The sequence below is a fragment of the Heteronotia binoei genome, chromosome 12 (assembly GCF_032191835.1).
Source record: "Heteronotia binoei isolate CCM8104 ecotype False Entrance Well chromosome 12, APGP_CSIRO_Hbin_v1, whole genome shotgun sequence".
NCBI classification, from domain to species: Eukaryota; Metazoa; Chordata; class Lepidosauria; order Squamata; family Gekkonidae; genus Heteronotia; species Heteronotia binoei.
Genome location: NC_083234.1, coordinates 76882380 through 76901712, shown reverse-complemented (window position 1 = coordinate 76901712; position 19333 = coordinate 76882380). Strand labels below are relative to the sequence as shown.

General features: G+C 45.1%; 1 protein-coding gene and 1 non-coding gene across 21 annotated transcripts in view; one reads left to right on the top strand and one right to left on the bottom strand.

Annotated features, from left to right (window-relative positions):
- The window catches only part of FNBP1 (formin binding protein 1), a 242782-nt gene that overhangs the window by 175147 nt on the left and 48302 nt on the right, over window positions 1-19333 (top strand). For 5 of the 20 annotated variants that reach the window (XM_060250480.1, XM_060250479.1, XM_060250478.1 and 2 more), the window contains exons 9-11: window positions 7614-7808; window positions 10626-10808; window positions 18444-18533. In XM_060250480.1, the coding sequence (XP_060106463.1) occupies window positions 7614-7808; window positions 10626-10808; window positions 18444-18533 (468 nt within the window). The remainder of the gene's footprint in view (window positions 1-7613; window positions 7809-10625; window positions 10809-18443; window positions 18534-19333) is intronic. The other 15 variants (XM_060250487.1, XM_060250486.1, XM_060250485.1 and 12 more) reach the window with 6 other exon arrangements.
- TRNAA-GGC (transfer RNA alanine (anticodon GGC)) lies at window positions 9875-9946 on the bottom strand. The gene has a single exon. It is a non-coding gene; the product is annotated as a tRNA-Ala (tRNA).

Sequence of the window (19333 nt, the reverse complement as noted above, 5' to 3'; positions counted from 1 at the left end):
ACCAAGAACTGTAGCTTAAGGCAGATGACCTTTAAATAGAGGGAGCAGTGGATTTGAAAGCAGGCAGCTTGAGCTGCAAGTGGGTTTTCAAAGAGGAGAAACTCACAGGGTGCCAGAATCTGTACCCTGCTCTACAAAAATAAAAATAAAAGCTCTCTGCCAACAACCCTTCAGCTATAGAAGTTGTGCGTATGAGCATGTATGCGCTTATTTTACATAGTCCCAATTGTCATGAGAACTTCTTTGCTGAATCTGACCCAAAGTCCATCTGGTTTACCATTCGGTTTGCCGCAATGGCAAACCAGATGTCTCCAGGAGGTCCATACCCAGCTAGAAGCAGCAGCTCTCTTGAATTGTCCCCCCCCCACTCCATCTGATATTTATCTTGCAGCTCTCTATCTCAGTGGTACATAAGGTGGTGCCCTTGGCTGCCATACTGCCTGTGAACATCTTTTCTGGCGCCCACTGAGTGTTTTTAGGAAATTGGTGGGGCCACGCAGGGCTTCTGCCCAACAAAACATCTGATTGACTACTGGAGATTTGACAGTCTGTGCAGATTTTTTAAAATGTTGCTTTGGAGGCGGCAGCCACCGCAGCACAAAGGATCTACGCTATGTCATTGAAGTTAAGCTGCAGCAATCATTTTGTGGCTGGCTCCACCTCCCAGGGCAGCCATTTTGTGGCAGCCCTTTTGTTGCTGTGCCCACCATGCCATGTCAGAATTTCAAGTGTGCCCACAGGCTCAAAAAGACAACTTCTTTCATGGCTTCAAGAGAAAAAAGTAACCAGGAAAATGCCTCATAACTACTATCTTCTATTCAGAAATTATAGGAAAAGGCATGCAGAATAAGCAAATGTGCAAATTGGCCTTGATGTGTGTAATCTACATATGCTGCAAAGTTTGTGTTCATCTTTCAGTCTGTTTCAGTCCAATGGCGCCTTGTGTGACCAACATGAAAGCCTGTACCCAGAATTAACTTAATTGGTCTAAAATGTGCCACTAGACTGAAACTGTATTCTGTCGCTTCAGACCAACCCAGCTACCAACCTGATCTCTGATTTTCATAAATGGAGATACCAAAGAGCCATCCTGTCTGAAAATTATGCCACATTTTAGAACCTTATCTGGAATTCTCCTTCAAAATACTCTGCTCTTCATTAACCAAAGGAGTCTCAGAGCGGCTTACACATTTCCTTTCCCTTCCCCTCCCCACAGCAGACACCTTGTGTGGTAGGTGGGGCTGAGAGCTCTCCCAGAACTGCTCTTGAGCAGAACAGCCTTGAGAGAACTTGTGACCAACTCAAGGTCACATCAGCAGGTGTGTGTGGAGGAATGAGGAATCAAACCCGGTTCTCCCAGATAAGAGTCTGCACACTTAACTACTGCAGCAAACTGGCTCTCATGGAGGTCCTCACCGTGAGGCCAAAGCCCAACGGCTGCCAAGTGAACATGGGTGAGATGTGCCTTCCCATCTGCTGGCAGGGAGGAGATAAGATTTCATCACTTCTGGATTTCTGGCTTCCTGTTTTGACATTTATCTCTTTCTGCAACATAAAGAGAAATGACTATTTTTATCTTCTTTGCAGTGGTAGGATGTTTGGAGCACAAAGAAAGGATGTGATACGATACAGTAATTTTTTAAAAAGGTTCAAAATACTGGGGAGGATCCAAAAGCCCAGGACATATCGTCCGTATTTTGCTGGCTTGTTTTCCATTTTTCGTTTTGTCTTTTCCCTGGAGGTTAACTTCACGTCTCTTTCTGTATATCTTTCTCTCTACGGTTTGGTTCATACACAGAGCCATACCTCAGGCTCACCTGCTCTTCCACCTTCCCTTCCCTTCCCTTCCCTTCCCTTCCCTTCCCTTCCCTTCCCTTCCCTTCCCTTCCCTTCATGCACTATAACAAACTTTGACTCCAGTGGTAACTTCAAGACCAACAAAGTTTTATCCTGAAAAAGTGTGCATGCAAATGAAAGCTGATACCCAGAATTAAACTTTGCTGGTCTTAAAGGTGCCATTGGGCTCAAACTTTGTCCTCCTGTTTCAGACCTGCATGGCTACCCACCTGAATCTATGAAGTGTGCATGCACACAAAACCCAGCATTAAACTTTCTTGGTCTTAAACGTGCCACTGGACTCCAACTTTGTTCAGACCTGACCTGGCTACCCTCCTGAATCTATCTTCATGCGCTGTGATTCTTTTCCTTCCTGTTGTGAGGCAAACCAGAGTTTGAGGTTGTATTTTGAACCAGCAGACTGTGCTTTGCGCTTTCTCTTAAAATGAGAACTGGCACCCTGATCAAAGTTGTTGTTTTTAATTCTTGTGTGACGAGCGCAGCAAGCCGCTGATTTTTCCCATTCAGACATACAGACAATCGATGATTTGGGTGAAAAGGAAGGAATCAGAATGCACTGGCTACCTTGTAATATCCCTTCCTGTTCCATGTTGCATCTCCTTCCCTCCCTTCCGGTGACGAGGCAAACTGCAGCAGGCCCTGTCACTGTTCACAATGAAAGAGCCAAAGTATGTCAACATTCAGAGCAGGAGATGAACAAAGAGCTGGGATAAGACAGGCCACTGGTGTAACTGAAATGATGCAACCTAACCATACTAATACGTTGATTAATAATCCATAATGATTCTGCTGCCCCCAAACTGGTTGTTGCGAGGCCTTCATCAAGGAAGAGCTGTTCTCTCAAGAGCAGTTCTTGAAAGCTCTCTCAGCCCCACCTACTTCACAGGATTGCGGTGAACATAAGAACATAAGAGAAGCCATGTTAGATAGGCCAATGGCCCATCCAGTACAACACTCTGTGTCACACAGTGGCCAAAAAAAATTAAATATATATATATATATACACACACATATACACACTGTGGCTAATAGCCACTGATGAACCTCTGCTCCATATTTTTATCTAACCCTCTCTTGAAGGTCGCTATGCTTGTGGCCGCCACCACCTCCTGTGGCAGTGAATTCCACATGTTAATCACCCTTTGGGTGAAGAAGTACTTCCTTTTATCCGTTTTAACCTGTCTGCTCAGCAATTTCATCGAATGCCCACGAGTTCTTGTATTGTGAGAAAGGGAGAAAAGTACTTCTTTCTCTACTTTCTCCATCCCATGCATTATTTTGTAAACCTCTATCATGTCACCCCGCAGTCGACGTTTCTCCAAGCTAAAGAGCCCCAAGCGTTTCAACCTTTCTTCATAGGGAAAGTGTTCCAGCCCTTTAATCATTCTAGTTGCCCTTTTCTGGACTTTCTCCAATGCTATAATATCCTTTTTGAGGTGCGGCGACCAGAACTGCACACAGTACTCCAAATGAGACCGCACCATCAATTTATACAGGGGCATTATGATACTGGCTGATTTGTTTTCAATTCTCTTCCTAATAATTTCCAGCATGGCGTTGGCCTTTTTTATTGCAAACGCACACTGTCTTGACATTTCCAGTGAGTTATCCACCACGACCCCAAGATCTCCCTCTTGGTCAGTCTCTGCCACTTCACATCTCATCAACTTGTATTTGTAGCTGGGATTCTTGGCCCCAATGTGCATTACTTTGCACTTGGCCACATTGAACCGCATCTGCCACGTTGACGCCCACTCACCCAGCCTCAACAGATCCCTTTGGAGTTCCTCACAGTCCTCTCTGGTTCTCACCACCCTGAACAATTTAGTGTCATCCGCAAACTTGGCCAGTTCACTGCTCATTCCCAACTCTAAATCATTTATGAACAAGTTAAAGAGCATGGGACCCAGTACCGAGCCCTGCGGCACCACACTGCTTACCGTCCTCCACTGCGAAGACTGCCCATTTATACTCACTCTCTGCTTCCTATTACTCAGCCAGTTTTTGATCCACAAGAGGACCTTTCCTTTTACTCAATGACTCTCAAGCTTTCTAAGGAGCCTTTGATGAGGAACTTTATCAAAAGCTTTCTGGAAGTCAAGGTAAACAACATCTATCGGGTCTCCTTTGTCCACATGTTTGTTCACCCCCTCAAAGAAATGTAACAGGTTAGTAAGGCAAGATCTTCCCTTGCAGAACCCATGCAGAGTCTTCCTCAATAACCCGTGTTCATCAATGTGCCTACTCATTCTGTCCTTGATAATGGTTTCTACCAACTTACCCAGTATTGAAGTCAGACTGACTGGCCTGTAATTTCCCGGATCTCCTCTGGAACCCTTTTAAAAGATGGGGGTGACATTTGCTACCTTCCAGTCCTCAGGAACGGAGGCAGATTTCAATGAAAGATTACAGATTTTTGTTAGAAGATCCACAAGTTCAAATTTGAGTTCTTTCAGAACTCTCGGATGTATGCCATCCAGACCCGGTGACTTATTAGTTTTTAATTCATCTATCAGTTGTAGGACCTCCTCTTTTGTCACCTCAATCTGACTCAGGTCTTTCAACACCCCTTCCAAAATTAGTTGTGTCTGGGTCGGGCAAAAAGTTCTCATCTTCCACAGTGAAGATGGAGGCAAAAAATGCATTCAGCTTCTCAGCCATTTCCCTATCCTCCTTCAGTAATCCTTTTACCCCATGGTCATCCAAGGGCCCCACTGCCTCCCTGACTGGTTTCCTACTTCTGATATATTTGAAGAAATTTTATTGTTGGTCTTTATGTTTTTTGCAATATGCTCCTCATAGTCCCTTTTTGCCTGCCTGATCACAGTCTTGCATTTGATTTGCCACAACCTGTGTTCCCTTTTATTAATCTCACTTGGACTGGTTTTCCACCGCTTAAAGGTGTCTTTCTTACCCTTTACAGCTTCCATTACTTTGTTTGTTAATCATGCAGGCCTTTTCTTATGCCTGTTTGTGCCTTTCCTAACTTGTGGTATGTATTTTATCTGAGCTTCTAGGATTATAGTTTTAAATAGTCTCCAAGCTTCCCCAAGGGTTTTGACCATATTTACCTTTCCTTTCAGTTTCCTCCTCACATGCCTCCTCATCTCAGAGAATTTACCGCTTTTAAAGTTAAACATGGTTGTGGCTGTCTTTTTGGGCAACTCCCTATTTATACAAACGGTGAAATCAATAACATTATGGTCACTGCTCCCAAGTGGCGCAATCACTTTTACATTTCTCACCAAGTCTTGGGCATTACTTAGGACCAAATCCAGGATCGCTCCACCCCTGGTAGGTTCTGAGACCATCTGCTCCATAGCACAGTCATTGAGAACATCAAGAAACTCAATCTCTTTCTCTCGATCAGAACACATATTGACCCAATTAATCTGCGGGTAGTTAAAATCACCTATTGCGACAGTTTTTACGTTTAGCCACTATCTTTAAGCCTTCCATCATATTATAATCGTCCTCTCTCTTTTGATTTCGTGGGCGATAACAAACTCCCATAGTTAAATTTCCTTTTGGGCCCTCTATTTCAACCCAAAGCATTTCTAAAAGGGAATCTAATTCTCTGACCTCAGTCTTACTGGACCGTATATCCTCTCTGACATATAGAGCCACCCTACCTCCAACCCTTCCCTCCTTATCCTTCCGATATCTTATATCCAGTAATCACCGTGTTCCACTGATTCTCCTCATTCCACCAAGTTTCTGAAATTCCCACAATGTCTATGTTTTCTCCCAACACTAAACATTCCAATTCACTAATTTTACTTCGAACACTTGTAGCATTTGCATACAAACATCTATAATTTCCCAGGCAGGCTGGGCCTGCCACCTTCCTCCTGCCACCTCGAGACTCTGGCAGACAGTCCATACTGTTTGTCACCATCACAGTGGACAACTCTGATCCATTACCCGGTAGAAAAATAGCAGCTAACCCTTCATCTCTTTGAGATGAGTCCTCCCGAACCAGAGACATTTCATCTCCTGTCGGCTTTCCCCCAAGATTTAGTTTAAAAACTGCTCTGCCACCTTTCTGATTTTAAGCGCCAGCAGCCTGGTTCCATCCGGAGACAAGTAGAGACCGTCTCTTTTGTACAGCTCCCGTTTGTTCCAGAAAGCATCCCAGTGCCTAACAAACTTAAACCCTTCCTCCTTACACCATCGTCTCATCCACACATTGAGACTTCTAATTTGTGCCTGTCTCTCCTGCCCTGCACGTGGAACAGGTAGCACTTCTGAGAAGGCTACCTTGGAGGTCCTGGCCTTAAGTCTCCCGCCTAGCAGCCTAAATTTTTCCTCCAGGACCTCACGACTGCATTTCCCCACATCGTTGGTGCCAACATGCACCATGACCACAGGCTCCTCCCCAGCACTGTCTATCAGCCTATCTACTACACGCGTAATGTCCACTACCTTCGCACCAGGCAGGCAAGTCACCATACGGTCAGTACGCGGTTTCGTCACCCAGCTGTCTACTTGCCTAAGGATCGAATCACCTACTACCAAAACCCCCCCTCTCCCCCTGCCCAGGGATGGTTCCTTGGCGCGAAAGGATTCCCGCTCACCAACTGAAGAAGAGGTCCCTTCTGAGGGCGCATTCCCCTTATCCTCAGCACAGTGCCCTGTTCCCTCTCGACCCTCACGCTCTCTGGCAGCAACGGGGCTGCCACGTTCAGAGCGGGGTTCATCTAATATGCCCCCGAGAGTCTTCCCCAAGTGCCTAACTGACCGTCTCTGCTTCTCCAGGGCAGTCATCTCGGCCTCAAGGGTACGAACTCGTTCCCTGAGGACCAGGAGCTCCTTGCATCAAGCACACACCCAAGACTTCTGTCCTTTGGGCAGATAGTCATACATGTGACACACAGTGCAAAACACTGGAAAGCCCCCACCCCTTGCTGGCATTCTATCTTCATTATATATATATATATATATATATATATATATATATATATATTTAAATATACAGTCCTCCTTAAATGCTGTTTGTTTAAGTGGCTCCCCTTCTGGAGGGTCAACTTACCTTATTGGGAGAACAAGGAAATTAGGGATCTGGGTTCCTGGTCCTTAGAGAGCCCCTAGGCGAAGAGCCACAGGCCAAGAGCCCTTTAGCTCTCTGGCAAGGCGCAGCTTAAAATGCAAAGAGGGTGGAGCAGAGGCACTCCTAAGAAATCAGCAGCAATCACTCTCAATCACTTTCACCTTTAGCCCTCTCAATCAAACAAACAGCAGTTCCCCAGCTATCACAACTCAGAATTTTAGGCAGTCCCACAAACCTCAGAATCAAGTCTTTCAAAACTCAGAAATTCTCCGCAACTTCTCCAGTTGTCTCAGCTATCAGAGCTGCTCTGCTCTCTCTCAGACCTCTGTGTGAGAGAATAGGCAGCAGAAAACCACATAGGCAGTTCGTTGTAGAAAAGGCAGGATATAAATCTTATAGTAATAGATAGCTATTTCTAGTGGAGGGCACAGGAGCCCGTTCATAAGTGAGTGACTTTTAGCCACAGTCAGTGGCTATTAGCCACAGCATATTTTTGGAGCTCTCTGTCTGGGGCAGTGATGCTCTGTATTTTTAGTGCTTGGGGGGGGCACAGTGGGAGGGCTTCCTGGCTGCACTGATGGACCTCCTGATGGCCACTGTGTAACACAGAGTGTTGGACTAGATGGGCCATTGGCCTGATCCAACATGGTTACTCTTATGTTCTTATGAATGGTTTTGACTTCCGCGGCCTCTGGGTTTGTTCCAGGATTCACAGTTGGTCGTAGAAGCCTTTAAGTCTGGCTTTGAGCCTCCTGGTGATGTTGACTTTGAAGACTTCACCCAGCCAATCAAGCGCACTGTCTCTGAATCCAGCCTTTCGAACTCCAAAGATGGAAAACCAGAGTCCAGGTTCAGCAGCAAGTCCAAGGGCAAGTTGTGGCCATTCATCAAGAAAAATAAGGTACCGACTCTTCAGGCTTTGTCTTAGCATTAGTACCTTTGTATTTTGCTACTTGTGTCTTATTTTATAATCCCAGCAGTTGAAGTCTTTTTTTCTCTCTCTTTTTTATAGAAATTAGTTTCTAAGAACTAATAGCTGATGTCCTGTTGTAATTGGTTGTAATAGTTTTTTTTTTCTTTAATTGCTGGATTTTGCTTCTATTTATATGGTTTTTCTTTTAATTTTTTCAATGAACTTTTAAAATATTGTGTTGCTTTTATCAGTTTTTCCCCCTGCTAATTTGTTTTTGAGTGGTCATGTCTTTGCCATGGTGGTTTCTGCTTCTCGTTTGGTTCTAGATAATTGCTCTCTGCATATGTCGTCCCATGCCTGCAAATAGCCCTTTGCTTACATTGTTAAGCCCTTTCCAGTTAATTAATGTGCCTGTCTTCACCACTGCTGTGCTCAAAGCTGATTTCTCCTTTGCTTTTCAACATGTGCTAAAGGGAGTGGGGCAGGAAAGTTTTTTTTGTCTCTGTTCATTCCCCTTCCCCCCAGCATGAATAAAGCCTTATTTGTAGCATGCAGCATTACATGTTTTTTTTTAAACCCTCACATTATCAGCTTTATTCTAAACATCTGCTTCTCTGTTTCTCCCTACGGTGGTACTGAGATGCCATTAGAATGCTGGCATGTGGTCATGGTATATCAGCTGTACAACTAAGGCTACAAAAGTGTATAGCCCATGTGCAGCGTATTCAAGGGGGGGAGGAATTAGTTCTCTTCCTACTGATCCAATCTTTCCTGCCTAGTCACCTAGAATGTGCCTTGTTTGTCACAGGTGATCAAAGGAAGTGGTTATTGACTGGCCTGCTCTATGCAATGCGGTGCTGGTGTACTTGTAGCCGTCTCCTTTGTACATGCTGGATAGCAAATGTTTTGGATCAGCCTGTGTAACTCTCCTCCTGTTTAAATATTGTTTCTCGTTCCACCATCAGCATGGCGAATGATGCATGGAAGCATGTAACTGGGGTTCTTACTGTGTCTCAGATCAAGCTAGCAGGATCCTCCGGTGGATTTAGATTTCTCTCTTTCCGTGTTCCTGAAGCTCAGGGTGGACTGCAGGAGAAACTTCTGTCATTTATTGTTGCAGCTCTGAGAGGACAGACTAGGATGGGGTTTTTTTCAGACATCTTAACTTCAGATGATTTGATCCCCGCTGACCCAAGAGGAGCCTTGCTGGATCAGACCAGGGATACATCTAGTCTACCAACCTGTCTCATGTAGTGTTGAACCCATCGGTTCACCTTGTTGGAGGTCCCACAAACAGAGCCCAGAGGCCAAGGTCTTCCTTTGACATTGCCTCCTAGCACATGTATTGAGAGGACTTTGCATCTGTTCAGAGTGTAACCTTTGGTATACCGAACATTCTGTAGCTGTGACAAGGGCAGGCATAGATTCACCTGTCATCCCTCTGTGACATTTCAGGAAGATCAGCAGCAGTAAACAGGTTGACTTTCAGGAAAGTGCAGTTGCTTTGACTGATCTTACGAGCTGGAGGAATTCCTGATAAGCTTCCAAGAATCCTCAGGGGTTCCTCCCGGAATGGAGTTGGAAGGCCTTCCGCCTTAGAGGGTTTCCCAGCACTCCACGCGCAAAGTAAAATAATGCACCAAACTGATAAGTGATCATTGGAAAATGGCCCTCGTCTCATTATAGTTTCAGAAGGTCTCAGTCTGCAGTAGAACAATTAGATTCGAGTCCCCCAGCACGTTAGAGACGCAACAGTATTTTCGGGGTATAAGCTTGACTCTTGAAAGCTGTACAGCTCTGTGTGCAGAATTGCACTCGGCACACTCTGTAGCGCCACAGGACTCCAATCTAACTGATATATTTATGTCAGCTTATTTTCACTGATGAGAACTACATTGCATTTTTATTTAATTGTTAGGCATATGAAGCTGCCTTATATTGAATCAGAAGCTGGGTCCATTGAAGTCAGTCTCGTTTACTCAGACAGGCAGCGGCTCTCCAGGGTCTCAGGCAGAGAAAGGTCTTTCACATCATCCACTGCTAGATCTTTTTACTGGAGATGCCAGGGATTGAACCTGGGACCTTCTGCATGCCAAGCAGATGCTTTACCACTGAGCCACAGCCCCTCCCTAATCCTTTCCTAAATCTTCCCTTCCGCCAATGAGCTCAGGGTAGTAATAGACATGCTGCTTCCCTCTTCTGCCTGTTTGACCCTTATCACCACCCTTAGGGTTAGGTTAGACTAAAAGAGAGGCACTGGTTTAGGATTGATCACTCAGGCAGATTTGTGGCTAGATGGGGATTGAAAGCCCGTTCCCTCTGGGCCATCACATCATACCGCCTCTTCTGTCAAAAACATTTCCTTTGAGCCAGGATACAGATTCCGGGACAATTCATCAGGAGTGGCAGCATGGGGTGTGTGTGTTTCCTCATATTTCCCCCCTTTACCCTCTCGTTTGCATGCGGCATGATGGGTCTCGGAATGGGGGAATTGCCATGCATTAATTTTTTGCGTTGCACTTCTTACTGAACTTCATTTTCTATTACACCTTCCTTTTGTAATGAAAATCTTTTACCAACAAACAAACATTCCCACTCCTTTATCCTTCCTTTTTTCTTTTCCTTAAAAAAAAAAGCCATGGCTTTACTGATTTGCCCCCAATTGATTTTTTATTTCAAATGTTGCCCCCTTTTTATGCTGGCTTTTTTGTTTTTGTTTTGTATGTGCTTTTCTGGGTTTGTTTTTTAATCTTTTGATTTTGGTTTTTTTTTTAATTCTATCACTTCTCCATCTCTTATACGTAGCTTATGTCCCTTTTAACATCCCCCCATCAGCCCCCTCCTCCGCCCCCTTTCTCTGGCTCACCCTCTGCTGTTCCCAACGGCCCCCAGTCTCCCAAGCAGCAAAAGGAACCCCTCTCCCATCGCTTCAACGAGTTCATGACCTCCAAACCCAAAATCCACTGCTTCAGGAGCCTAAAACGCGGGGTAAGTTCTCCTCTGGATGTCTGTCTGTCTGTCTCTCTCTTGTGCTTCAACTGCACGTTCTTCCTTGACTTGTTCAAGAGCTGAACCCGTTTTTCTTCTCCCGCCTTCCTTTCTTTTATTTTGTGAATCATAACATGTAGATCAGAGTCTGAGAAATTCAGGGCTGTGGTCAAAAACCCCACAATGAAACCACAAAAACATTTTTTTCTGTTTATGGAAGAGAGTGGCTTTGCATTTTTCCCTAGACACAAATGTTCATGGTAAATAATGCAAAAAATAAAAAGGGCTCTTTCGCATTCTCATTTTCATCAGTTGTATGCCGCAGGGTTTTATGCCAGACATATATCAATATCATATCAAATCAACCACTAGAGGGAACAAAAGGTATGCAGGAAAGAAAAGAGAAATACTCCAAAGCAAGAGGGACACACAATTGACTAAAATGTTGCATTTGCTTCAATGATGGGGATAGCTAAGATGTTGGGAGATCCATGCTCAGACTGCTAATGTGTGATATTTCCCAATCACGCATGAAAAGCCCCCCTTCCAAACTAAACAAGGCTGCCTTGTGCGCACTGGTGCCCTGTGAATCAGAGTATTTTTTGTGAATGAGTAACATAGGTGCCTTGCTTTTCTGTAAACCCATAAACTGCAAGCCAGATTCCAAAGTTTTGGGGTTCATGGGTTTGGCAAGGGAGCTCTTCTCATGTACCATTTATCTGTGCAAAACGATGGCACACGTATGCGAGTGTGGGAATTCACGCTGAGGGCAGGGTTTGGCAGATGTCACGAAGCTGCACTGTCCCCTTCAAAACCCAGCAGATGTACTGGGCATGCTCCACTCAAGGAACATTCCCAAACAGTTCTTACTCTCCTTTTCCTTTCCTGTAGGAACCTAGTGCCTGTGCCTCAAGAGGGATACCAGCCAAACCCCCTCACCTTTCTTCCCTTCCAGCACTCCTGCTGGTGGCCCAGCCCACTTTTTGGGAAGCCCCAAATCTTAAGGACCCTTCCTTCTGTTTTCCATAGGACTTGCTTCACAAGATAATGTAGTGAGAGAAGGGTCTAGATTTCACAGTACTTTTTCCTATCACACTTCTCTCCTGCCCCTCCTCCAAGGAGCAACATGTACATCGTTTTCCCACCCCAGTTTATATACTTAGGGATGTGGGACTGGGTGTGGGTGCCCAGTCGTAGTCCAACACTTCCCCTCTATGCCATACCACAGCAAGGAACAACACACCACTTGTCCCACAGGGTTCTGGAGTTTGGTGGGACAACTGTGTGTGGGGGGGCACAGTTGCCCCACCAAACTCCAGAACCCTGTGGGACAGGTGGTGTGTTGTTCCCCTTTTAATTAGTTGATGTAACGAACATCCCCTTGAGGGTATTGTGATATAGCCCAACATCTCCTGAATTCAGACACCCAGGTCTAACGCTGCCTAGTGCTTTTCAGCAGTTGTTCATTTCCCTTGGAACAATGAAGGTTTGGGGCTTCCAAAAGGAAGGGGTGTGACATCATTGGGATTGCCAGAAGGGAAAAGAGTTCCCAGCTGGCATGGGCTGAGGTCCTTTGTCAGTCTGTTATCCCCCTGCATCCAGAATTGTGGCCTACGGTGTAATCTAGAGCCTGCCGATTTAAAATTTTAAATAATGAAGCTGAAAAAGGGCTCTTGCAGCTTTTAGCACAAGCTTTTGAACTGCCTGCTGATTCATTCAGCAGCCACAAGAAAGGAAAAGGCCTGCTGAGAGCCACTCAAAACAAATTTCCCTCCCCTCCATCACCAATATTTACTTTCTCTTTTGTCCTCCATTTAATTCATGACTGGGCTTAATTAAAGCCCTCTTCCTGTCTGATTCATGCAACAGCAACACATGTCTTGCTACAGTGCAGGGAAGAGCTTTTCCTTGTGCCTACATCTGCTGTTAGCCCAACATATAGGTGGCATGTGGCAGTTGTTCTTCCAGGTATCACCATAGTACAAAACTTGTCCCGAGAAGAACTGGAAATCACATTCCCTCCCCTTTATGTATCTGGGAGGTAGGGTTGGCAGCTCCGCCAAGGCCACTAGCAGGGGATGGGGGGCGGGTAAGGTTGCCAGATTCAGGTTGGGAAACTCCTGGAGATTTGGGGATGGAACCGGGAAAGGACAGGGACCTCAATGGGGCAGAATGCCACAGAATCCACCCTCCCAACCAGCCATTTTCTCCGGGGGAACTGATCTCCGTAGTCTAGAGATCAGCTGTAATTCTTGGGGATCCCCACATCCCGCTTGGAGGCTGGCACCCCTACTGGGAGGGAAGGAAATAAGAGGCATCCTGTATCCAAGACTTGCTTCTTAGGGCCATGGTAGATAAGACCCTGCATGCTCAGAATGCTAATGTGTGATAAATAGCAGCCATGGAGGGACCCTGAATCAGATTCAGGGGGAGAGAGTGGGGTGTAATTCTATGGCCACCACTTTTGCAACAGCAAATCCCCACTTCCCTGTAGCTTCTGTTTGCCTCACTGTAGGTATCTAAATATTTCCTGTTCAGGTGGTCCAGTAAATAGATCCAGAGGTTTCTCCGTGGGGGTATACTGCAGGTGGGGGGGGGTACCTGTGTCCATCTGTCAATTTGTGGTCCTGATTCAAATGAGTGGATCTCAGTGGCTGCTATTTTTGAACAAACAACGTGCTAAAGGTCTGTCTCAGAGGGTAGCCATGTTGATCTGCGGTAGAACAACTGAAATCGAGGCCAGTAGCGTCTTAGAGACCAATGAAAGTTTCGGGGTATGAACTTTCAAGAGGCAAAGATTCTTGAAAGCCTATCTTGAAAATGTTGTTCTTTAAGGCACAACTGGCCTCCAATCTAGCTGTGCTAGAGATCTGATTGTGACCTCCCCACTTCCTGAACACTGGAGATCTGATGACTGGATCCCACTCAGCCATGAAGCCCTCTGGGGGACCCTTTTTCTCATCCCATCCTAACTTTGGAGAGCTGTTGTGGGGTAAAAATGGAGGAGGAAAGTTATGTATGTCATAAAGGGAAGGATAAAAAAGTGGGTGGGGGGGATCTTTCCAAACCACACCTGAGATAGACAGGGCTCACAATGTCAGGAATTGGGCTGGCCCACACCACAATTTAATTGAACCTCTCTCTGAAATTCCCCCTCCGCACTCTAAATGTAAAGGCAAGAACTTTTAAGAATTGGTTTGCACAACACAGCGTCCTTTGTCTTTTCCTAATTCCATTTTAGGGACCCATCTTTTTTCTACTGGGTATTCTTTTACAATCGTCCTCTCTTCTTTTTTTTTTGAAGGGGGTGGATTACAAAAAAGATTATCACTCTTCAAAGAGTTGCTAATTATACCTTCTGTGTTTGGGGGAAAAAAAGAAAGCCAAAATCTTCCTGTGCAAGAAATCCAGGGGTAGAACTTATACCCTTAAATCAGCTTTTTTAGCACCGTGAGAGTAGTACCCGCATTGCTTCTCTTGTGTATTTCTCATGCGCACCATTTATGCAAGGGTGGAGCCACCTTCTGGCTGAAAGCCCAACTGTGAAGGCCTGCGCTAGTCGGTAGCTTCAGATAAATGAGGAAAGGAAAAAACAATCCACAGGCCTTGCCAAAATGTTGCATGCATTCATTGGAGCCACTTGCTGCTGAAATGGTACAGAGCAGAGCCTCCCAAACGTCTGATAGATGATGTACAATATTCTTCCGAATTAAAACTGGAGGCAAGCTACAAGGTGTTTCCATTTATTTTTCATCATTTCAGATATAAACATTTCCCCATTTCATAGGAGCTCCCTGACTGGAAAGAGGCAGGCCCAGAGCAGTGACTATTTCATAGCAGTAAAGAAAAAGCACTTTTGTAACTCTACTGTACGAGTAACTCTACTGTTTCTCTGTATCGGAAGCAACTGAATGATCCAGTCACACATGATGTGTAGACGGGGCACAGTTCTCCACCCCAAATGGAGCAAGAGTGGACCTTTTCAGTTGTAACGTTTCTATACGATATTGCACAAACAGATTAGTAAAGCATACAGAGATAGAACGGGTAGCCTCCTTTGTGGGTGTGCTCTTTGAGCTCCCAGGAGCCAGTTTGGTGTAGTGGTTAAGTGTGCGGACTCTTATCTGGGAGAACCGGGTTTGATTCCCCACTCCTCCACTTGCAGCTGCTGGAACGGCCTTGGGTCAGCCATAGCTCTGGCAGAGGTTGTCCTTGAAAGGGCAGCTGCTGTGAGAGCCCTCTCAGCCCCACCCACCTCACAGGGTGTCTGTTGTGGGGGGAGAAGATAAAGGAGATTGTGAACCGCTCTGAGTCTCTGATTCAGAGAGAAGGGCGGGGTATAAATCTGCAATCTTCTTAATGGTTTGATTTCTTTCCTGGGGCATGTTGGTTTTTATCTTGCAACACATTAGTGTGCCTCAGCCCGTTTTAGGTGTTACTAGTCCTAGAAAATTACCCCAAGAAAATTTTTGGGAAACATGGAGGCTTTTCTGTGACAAACTTTTTGGTGGCCCCTGATGGATTTCTCCCCACCCTGTTTGGCTTGAGATGATCTAAGCTGTTCCAGTAAATAGACTGAGGGGGTAGATTCCTTTATCCCATGAAAGCAATTGCAACAGCATGAATTGGCATGGCCAGAGATTCGCCTCTTAGCTTAGAGATTTGTGGTTTCTATTCCAGTGGATGTTGTTGACTTTTTAAAAAACCATGTAATTAACTCTTTCCATTGCACCAAGGAATGTTTTCTTAATCATCCATCTTGTTTCATGTTTTTGTGGTCAGACGATGTACTGGTAACTTGTAGACGTCCTTCCATAACACTCTCTTCAGTTGACCCATAGAGATTTCTTCCTTTGTACTTATTGTATGTATTCAGCATCAGTATCCAATAACAGTTAAAAAAACCAAACCCTTTCATTTTTAAACCTTTAGAACCTTTTACTGTTATTTCACTACCTGTGCTATATCAAAATTAGTGTTGATTAGAGCCATAGCTGAATGTGATCATGTTTCTGTGTTTTCAAAGCTGATACACACATACTTAAATGTTCTTATGAATAAAGTGGAAATAGTTTTGTGGATTCCTGGGCCTAACTGGGTTAAAGATGGCTTTCCACGTTATGATCTAACAACTCTAAAGTTGTGCTGTCAACTCTCATCCATGCCAGAAGATGCATTTTGGAAATTCTGTAACTTCATAGCTCACAAACGTCCGAGTGACGCAGCCAGCTGAATCATGCAGTAGAGCTCTTGCTGTGTGACTTCCTGGTGGTAGTAGGGAAATGTTGATGTCCAAATTTCAGAAAGCTAGTATATCAAGGAGGAAGGGCGATAGCTTAGCCTTTCTCTCTAATGCAGGCTTTCTGTGTTCATGAAGACAGATTCAGGTGGGTAGCCTCATTGGTCAGAAGCAGCAGAACAAATTTTGAGTCCACTGACACCCTTAAGACCAACTGAATTTTATCGAAGGTATAAGTTTTTGTGTGCGTGCACACTTCAGATACATTCAAATGGAAGTTACCAGTCCATATCTTAAATAAAATGTTGGCTCAGGCCAGTGGCCCATCCAGTCCAACACTCTGTGTCACATAAGAACATAAGAGAAGCCATGTTGGATCAGGCCAGTGGCCCATCCAGTCCAACACTCTGTGTCACATAAGAACATAAGAGAAGCCATGTTGGATCAGGCCAGTGACCCCTCCAGTCCAACACTCTGTGTCACATAAGAGAAGCCCTGTTGGATCAGGCCAGTGGCCCATCCAGTCCAACACTCTGAGTCACATAAGAACATAAGAGAAGCCATGTTGGATCAGGCCAGTGGCCCATCCAGTCCAACACTCTGTGTCACATAAGAACATAAGAGAAGCCATGTTGGATCAGGCCAATGGCCCATCTGTCCAACACTCTGTGTCACATAAGAACATAAGAGAAGCCATGTTGGATCAGGCCAATGGCCCCTCCAGTCCAACACTCTGTGTCACATAAGAACAGAAGAGAAGCCATGTTGGATCAGCCCAATGGCCCATCCAGTCCAACACTCTGTGTCACATAAGAACATAAGAGGAGCCCTGTTGGATCAGGCCAATGGCCCATCCAGTCCAACACTCTGTGTCACATAAGAACAAAAGAGAAGCCATGTTGGATCAGCCCAACGGCCCATCCAGTCCAACACTCTGTGTCACACAGTGGCCAATACACACACACACACACACACTGTGGCTAATAGCCACTGATGGACCTCTGCTCCATATTTTTATCCAATCCCCTCTTGAAGCTGGCTATGCTTGTAGCCGCCACCACCTCCTGTGGCAATGAATTCCACAAGTCAGCTGTGACATGACAGCCTTCTCTGCCACCAACTCCAGCCAGGTTTTATGACCTCCGTGAAAACCAAGAGATGGTGACCCCTGGGCCATGTACGAGTGGCATAGTTTGAGAAGAAGTAGCTAGAGGACAAAAAACAAGTTAAATGTGGCTGGCTGCATCCTTAGAATTGCCTGAGTACTTCTATGACTGATCGTCATGCTCCGTTTCCCCCTCACCCCGAGTTGAACTTTTGACAGTTTTGCCATGAGCTGTATATAACCTCAGAATGGTTGTGTGGAGGCCCGATCTAGATAGCCCAGGCAAGCCTGATGTCATCAGATCTCAGAAGCTAAGCAGGGCTGACTCTGGCAAGTACTTGGATGGGAGACCTCCAAGGAATGCCAGAGTTGGGAGACAGAGGCAAGCTGTAGCAAGCCACCTCTTTGAAACGTCCAAGCTCCGCTAAAGGGTCACCAGAAGTCCACTGTGTCTTCGAGGCACACACATGCATATACGCACACTCCCCGCCCCCCCAAAAGGAGGGATCAGTATAAGCACCAGGCCTGCTTGCTATGGCTGTTTCTTCATTTCTGCCCCTATGGTTATAGGTCATCTGATTTTCTTAATACATTTTTGTATTTTTTTAATAGCTCGCCTATTCCATGCGCTCCAAAGAGGTTTATAGCAACAGATATAATTTTAGCGTCTCCTTGTTGCAAAGTATCTTAATCAGACCGATAAAGTTTGTCCCCCACAAGTTCCCTCTTACAAATTTTGCAGCAAAATGTTTATCTGGCCATTTTGTTTATCTGCAACCATTTTGTAAAGATTTGATATTTGGCACAATTTATATTCACACTGATGTTGTGTTTCCTAAATCTGTACTACCTTCAATTACTTGCTTAACCAGTTACGAAGCATCCAGTCCAGACTATCCCGTTCTAGATTGTTGGTGGCAAGATATTTAAAATTACATTTTGAAGTGTGCCAAATTTTGAATTTCCTGGGAAGTTTATCTCAGATCTATGAGAAGTCAACTTACGGGGAAGAGGGAGTTTTTGCAGGGCAAGATACGGTAGCCGATGCTACTTCGAAGATGCTACTTTATCCCCCAGCCTTGAACAATCAAACATTCCCATGTTTATATTTCCAGGACACGGCAGTGGATTTCCGGGAGTGCCTTCGTGGTGGTGTTGGATCATAACATGGGCACCAGACCTAAGCGAGAGCTATCTTTTTTTGCTGTAGAAACAGTAAACGTAGAGGTTTTCTTCTTTCCCCCTCCCCTTCTCCTTTTTAATGTGTGTGTGTTTTCTTTTGCTGACTCAGCAACAGTCTCAATCATTGTATTTTCACAAAGAACTCATGAAGAGGACTTTAGGCAAGCCTACGTATGCCCTTGAGGCTAGGGAATATGTTGTAAGTTTGTGTATGGTGTGGCCGGGCCACACAGTCGCTGCGCAGTCACTGACCCCATTTACAATCTTGCAAGAGGGGGAGTTTCACTGAAAACCAAGTGTGCAATAACGATTGAAACAAATAAATGAACCAACGGCAAGTCCCGTGGAGACGTTTGGCAATTCAACATAAAGAAGGCCTGCTTTTTTTCAGTGATAATTTTTTGTTTTTGTTTAAACAAGCCTACAAAAAACCCCCAACAACCTGAGACAGCATTCATCAATGGGGAAGCAAAAAACCAGGCATGCAAAAATAAATTAACCCAAAATGTGGAATGTATAAGCTACAGTGGAACTCCCTTAATGGGCTTTGGCAGTCGTGTGGGAAGCACAACGGAGGTTGCTAGGGCTAGAAGGGCCTACAGCTCAGTGGGTTTAATGTCACGGAACCATAGAGTCGATAAAAACTGGAGGACCGGCAAGGTTGTGTCCTCCAGACATCAATTCCTACCAACTTTATCCGTGCAAATTTGTGACACCAGCTTGTGAGGCAGGCCCTGTAGGAGAAGGGGCATTTCTTGTGCCATAGCAAGTTTCTGTACACCATGGATCTGTGCCTTAAAGTCCAGCTTGAGCTAGAATTTGCATGGTGTCCAGGTGAGGAGGAAAAGAAGAAGAAAGGAACCATGTTAAACTTATGCCAGAAGTAATATTCTTTGGCTCAAGCACATTGCCCAAGAAGGTGACAAATACAAGTCTTCCTGTTTTTAAAAAAATGCTTCCTCATAGTTCCAACCCACACACCATATTCCTTTGAAATGT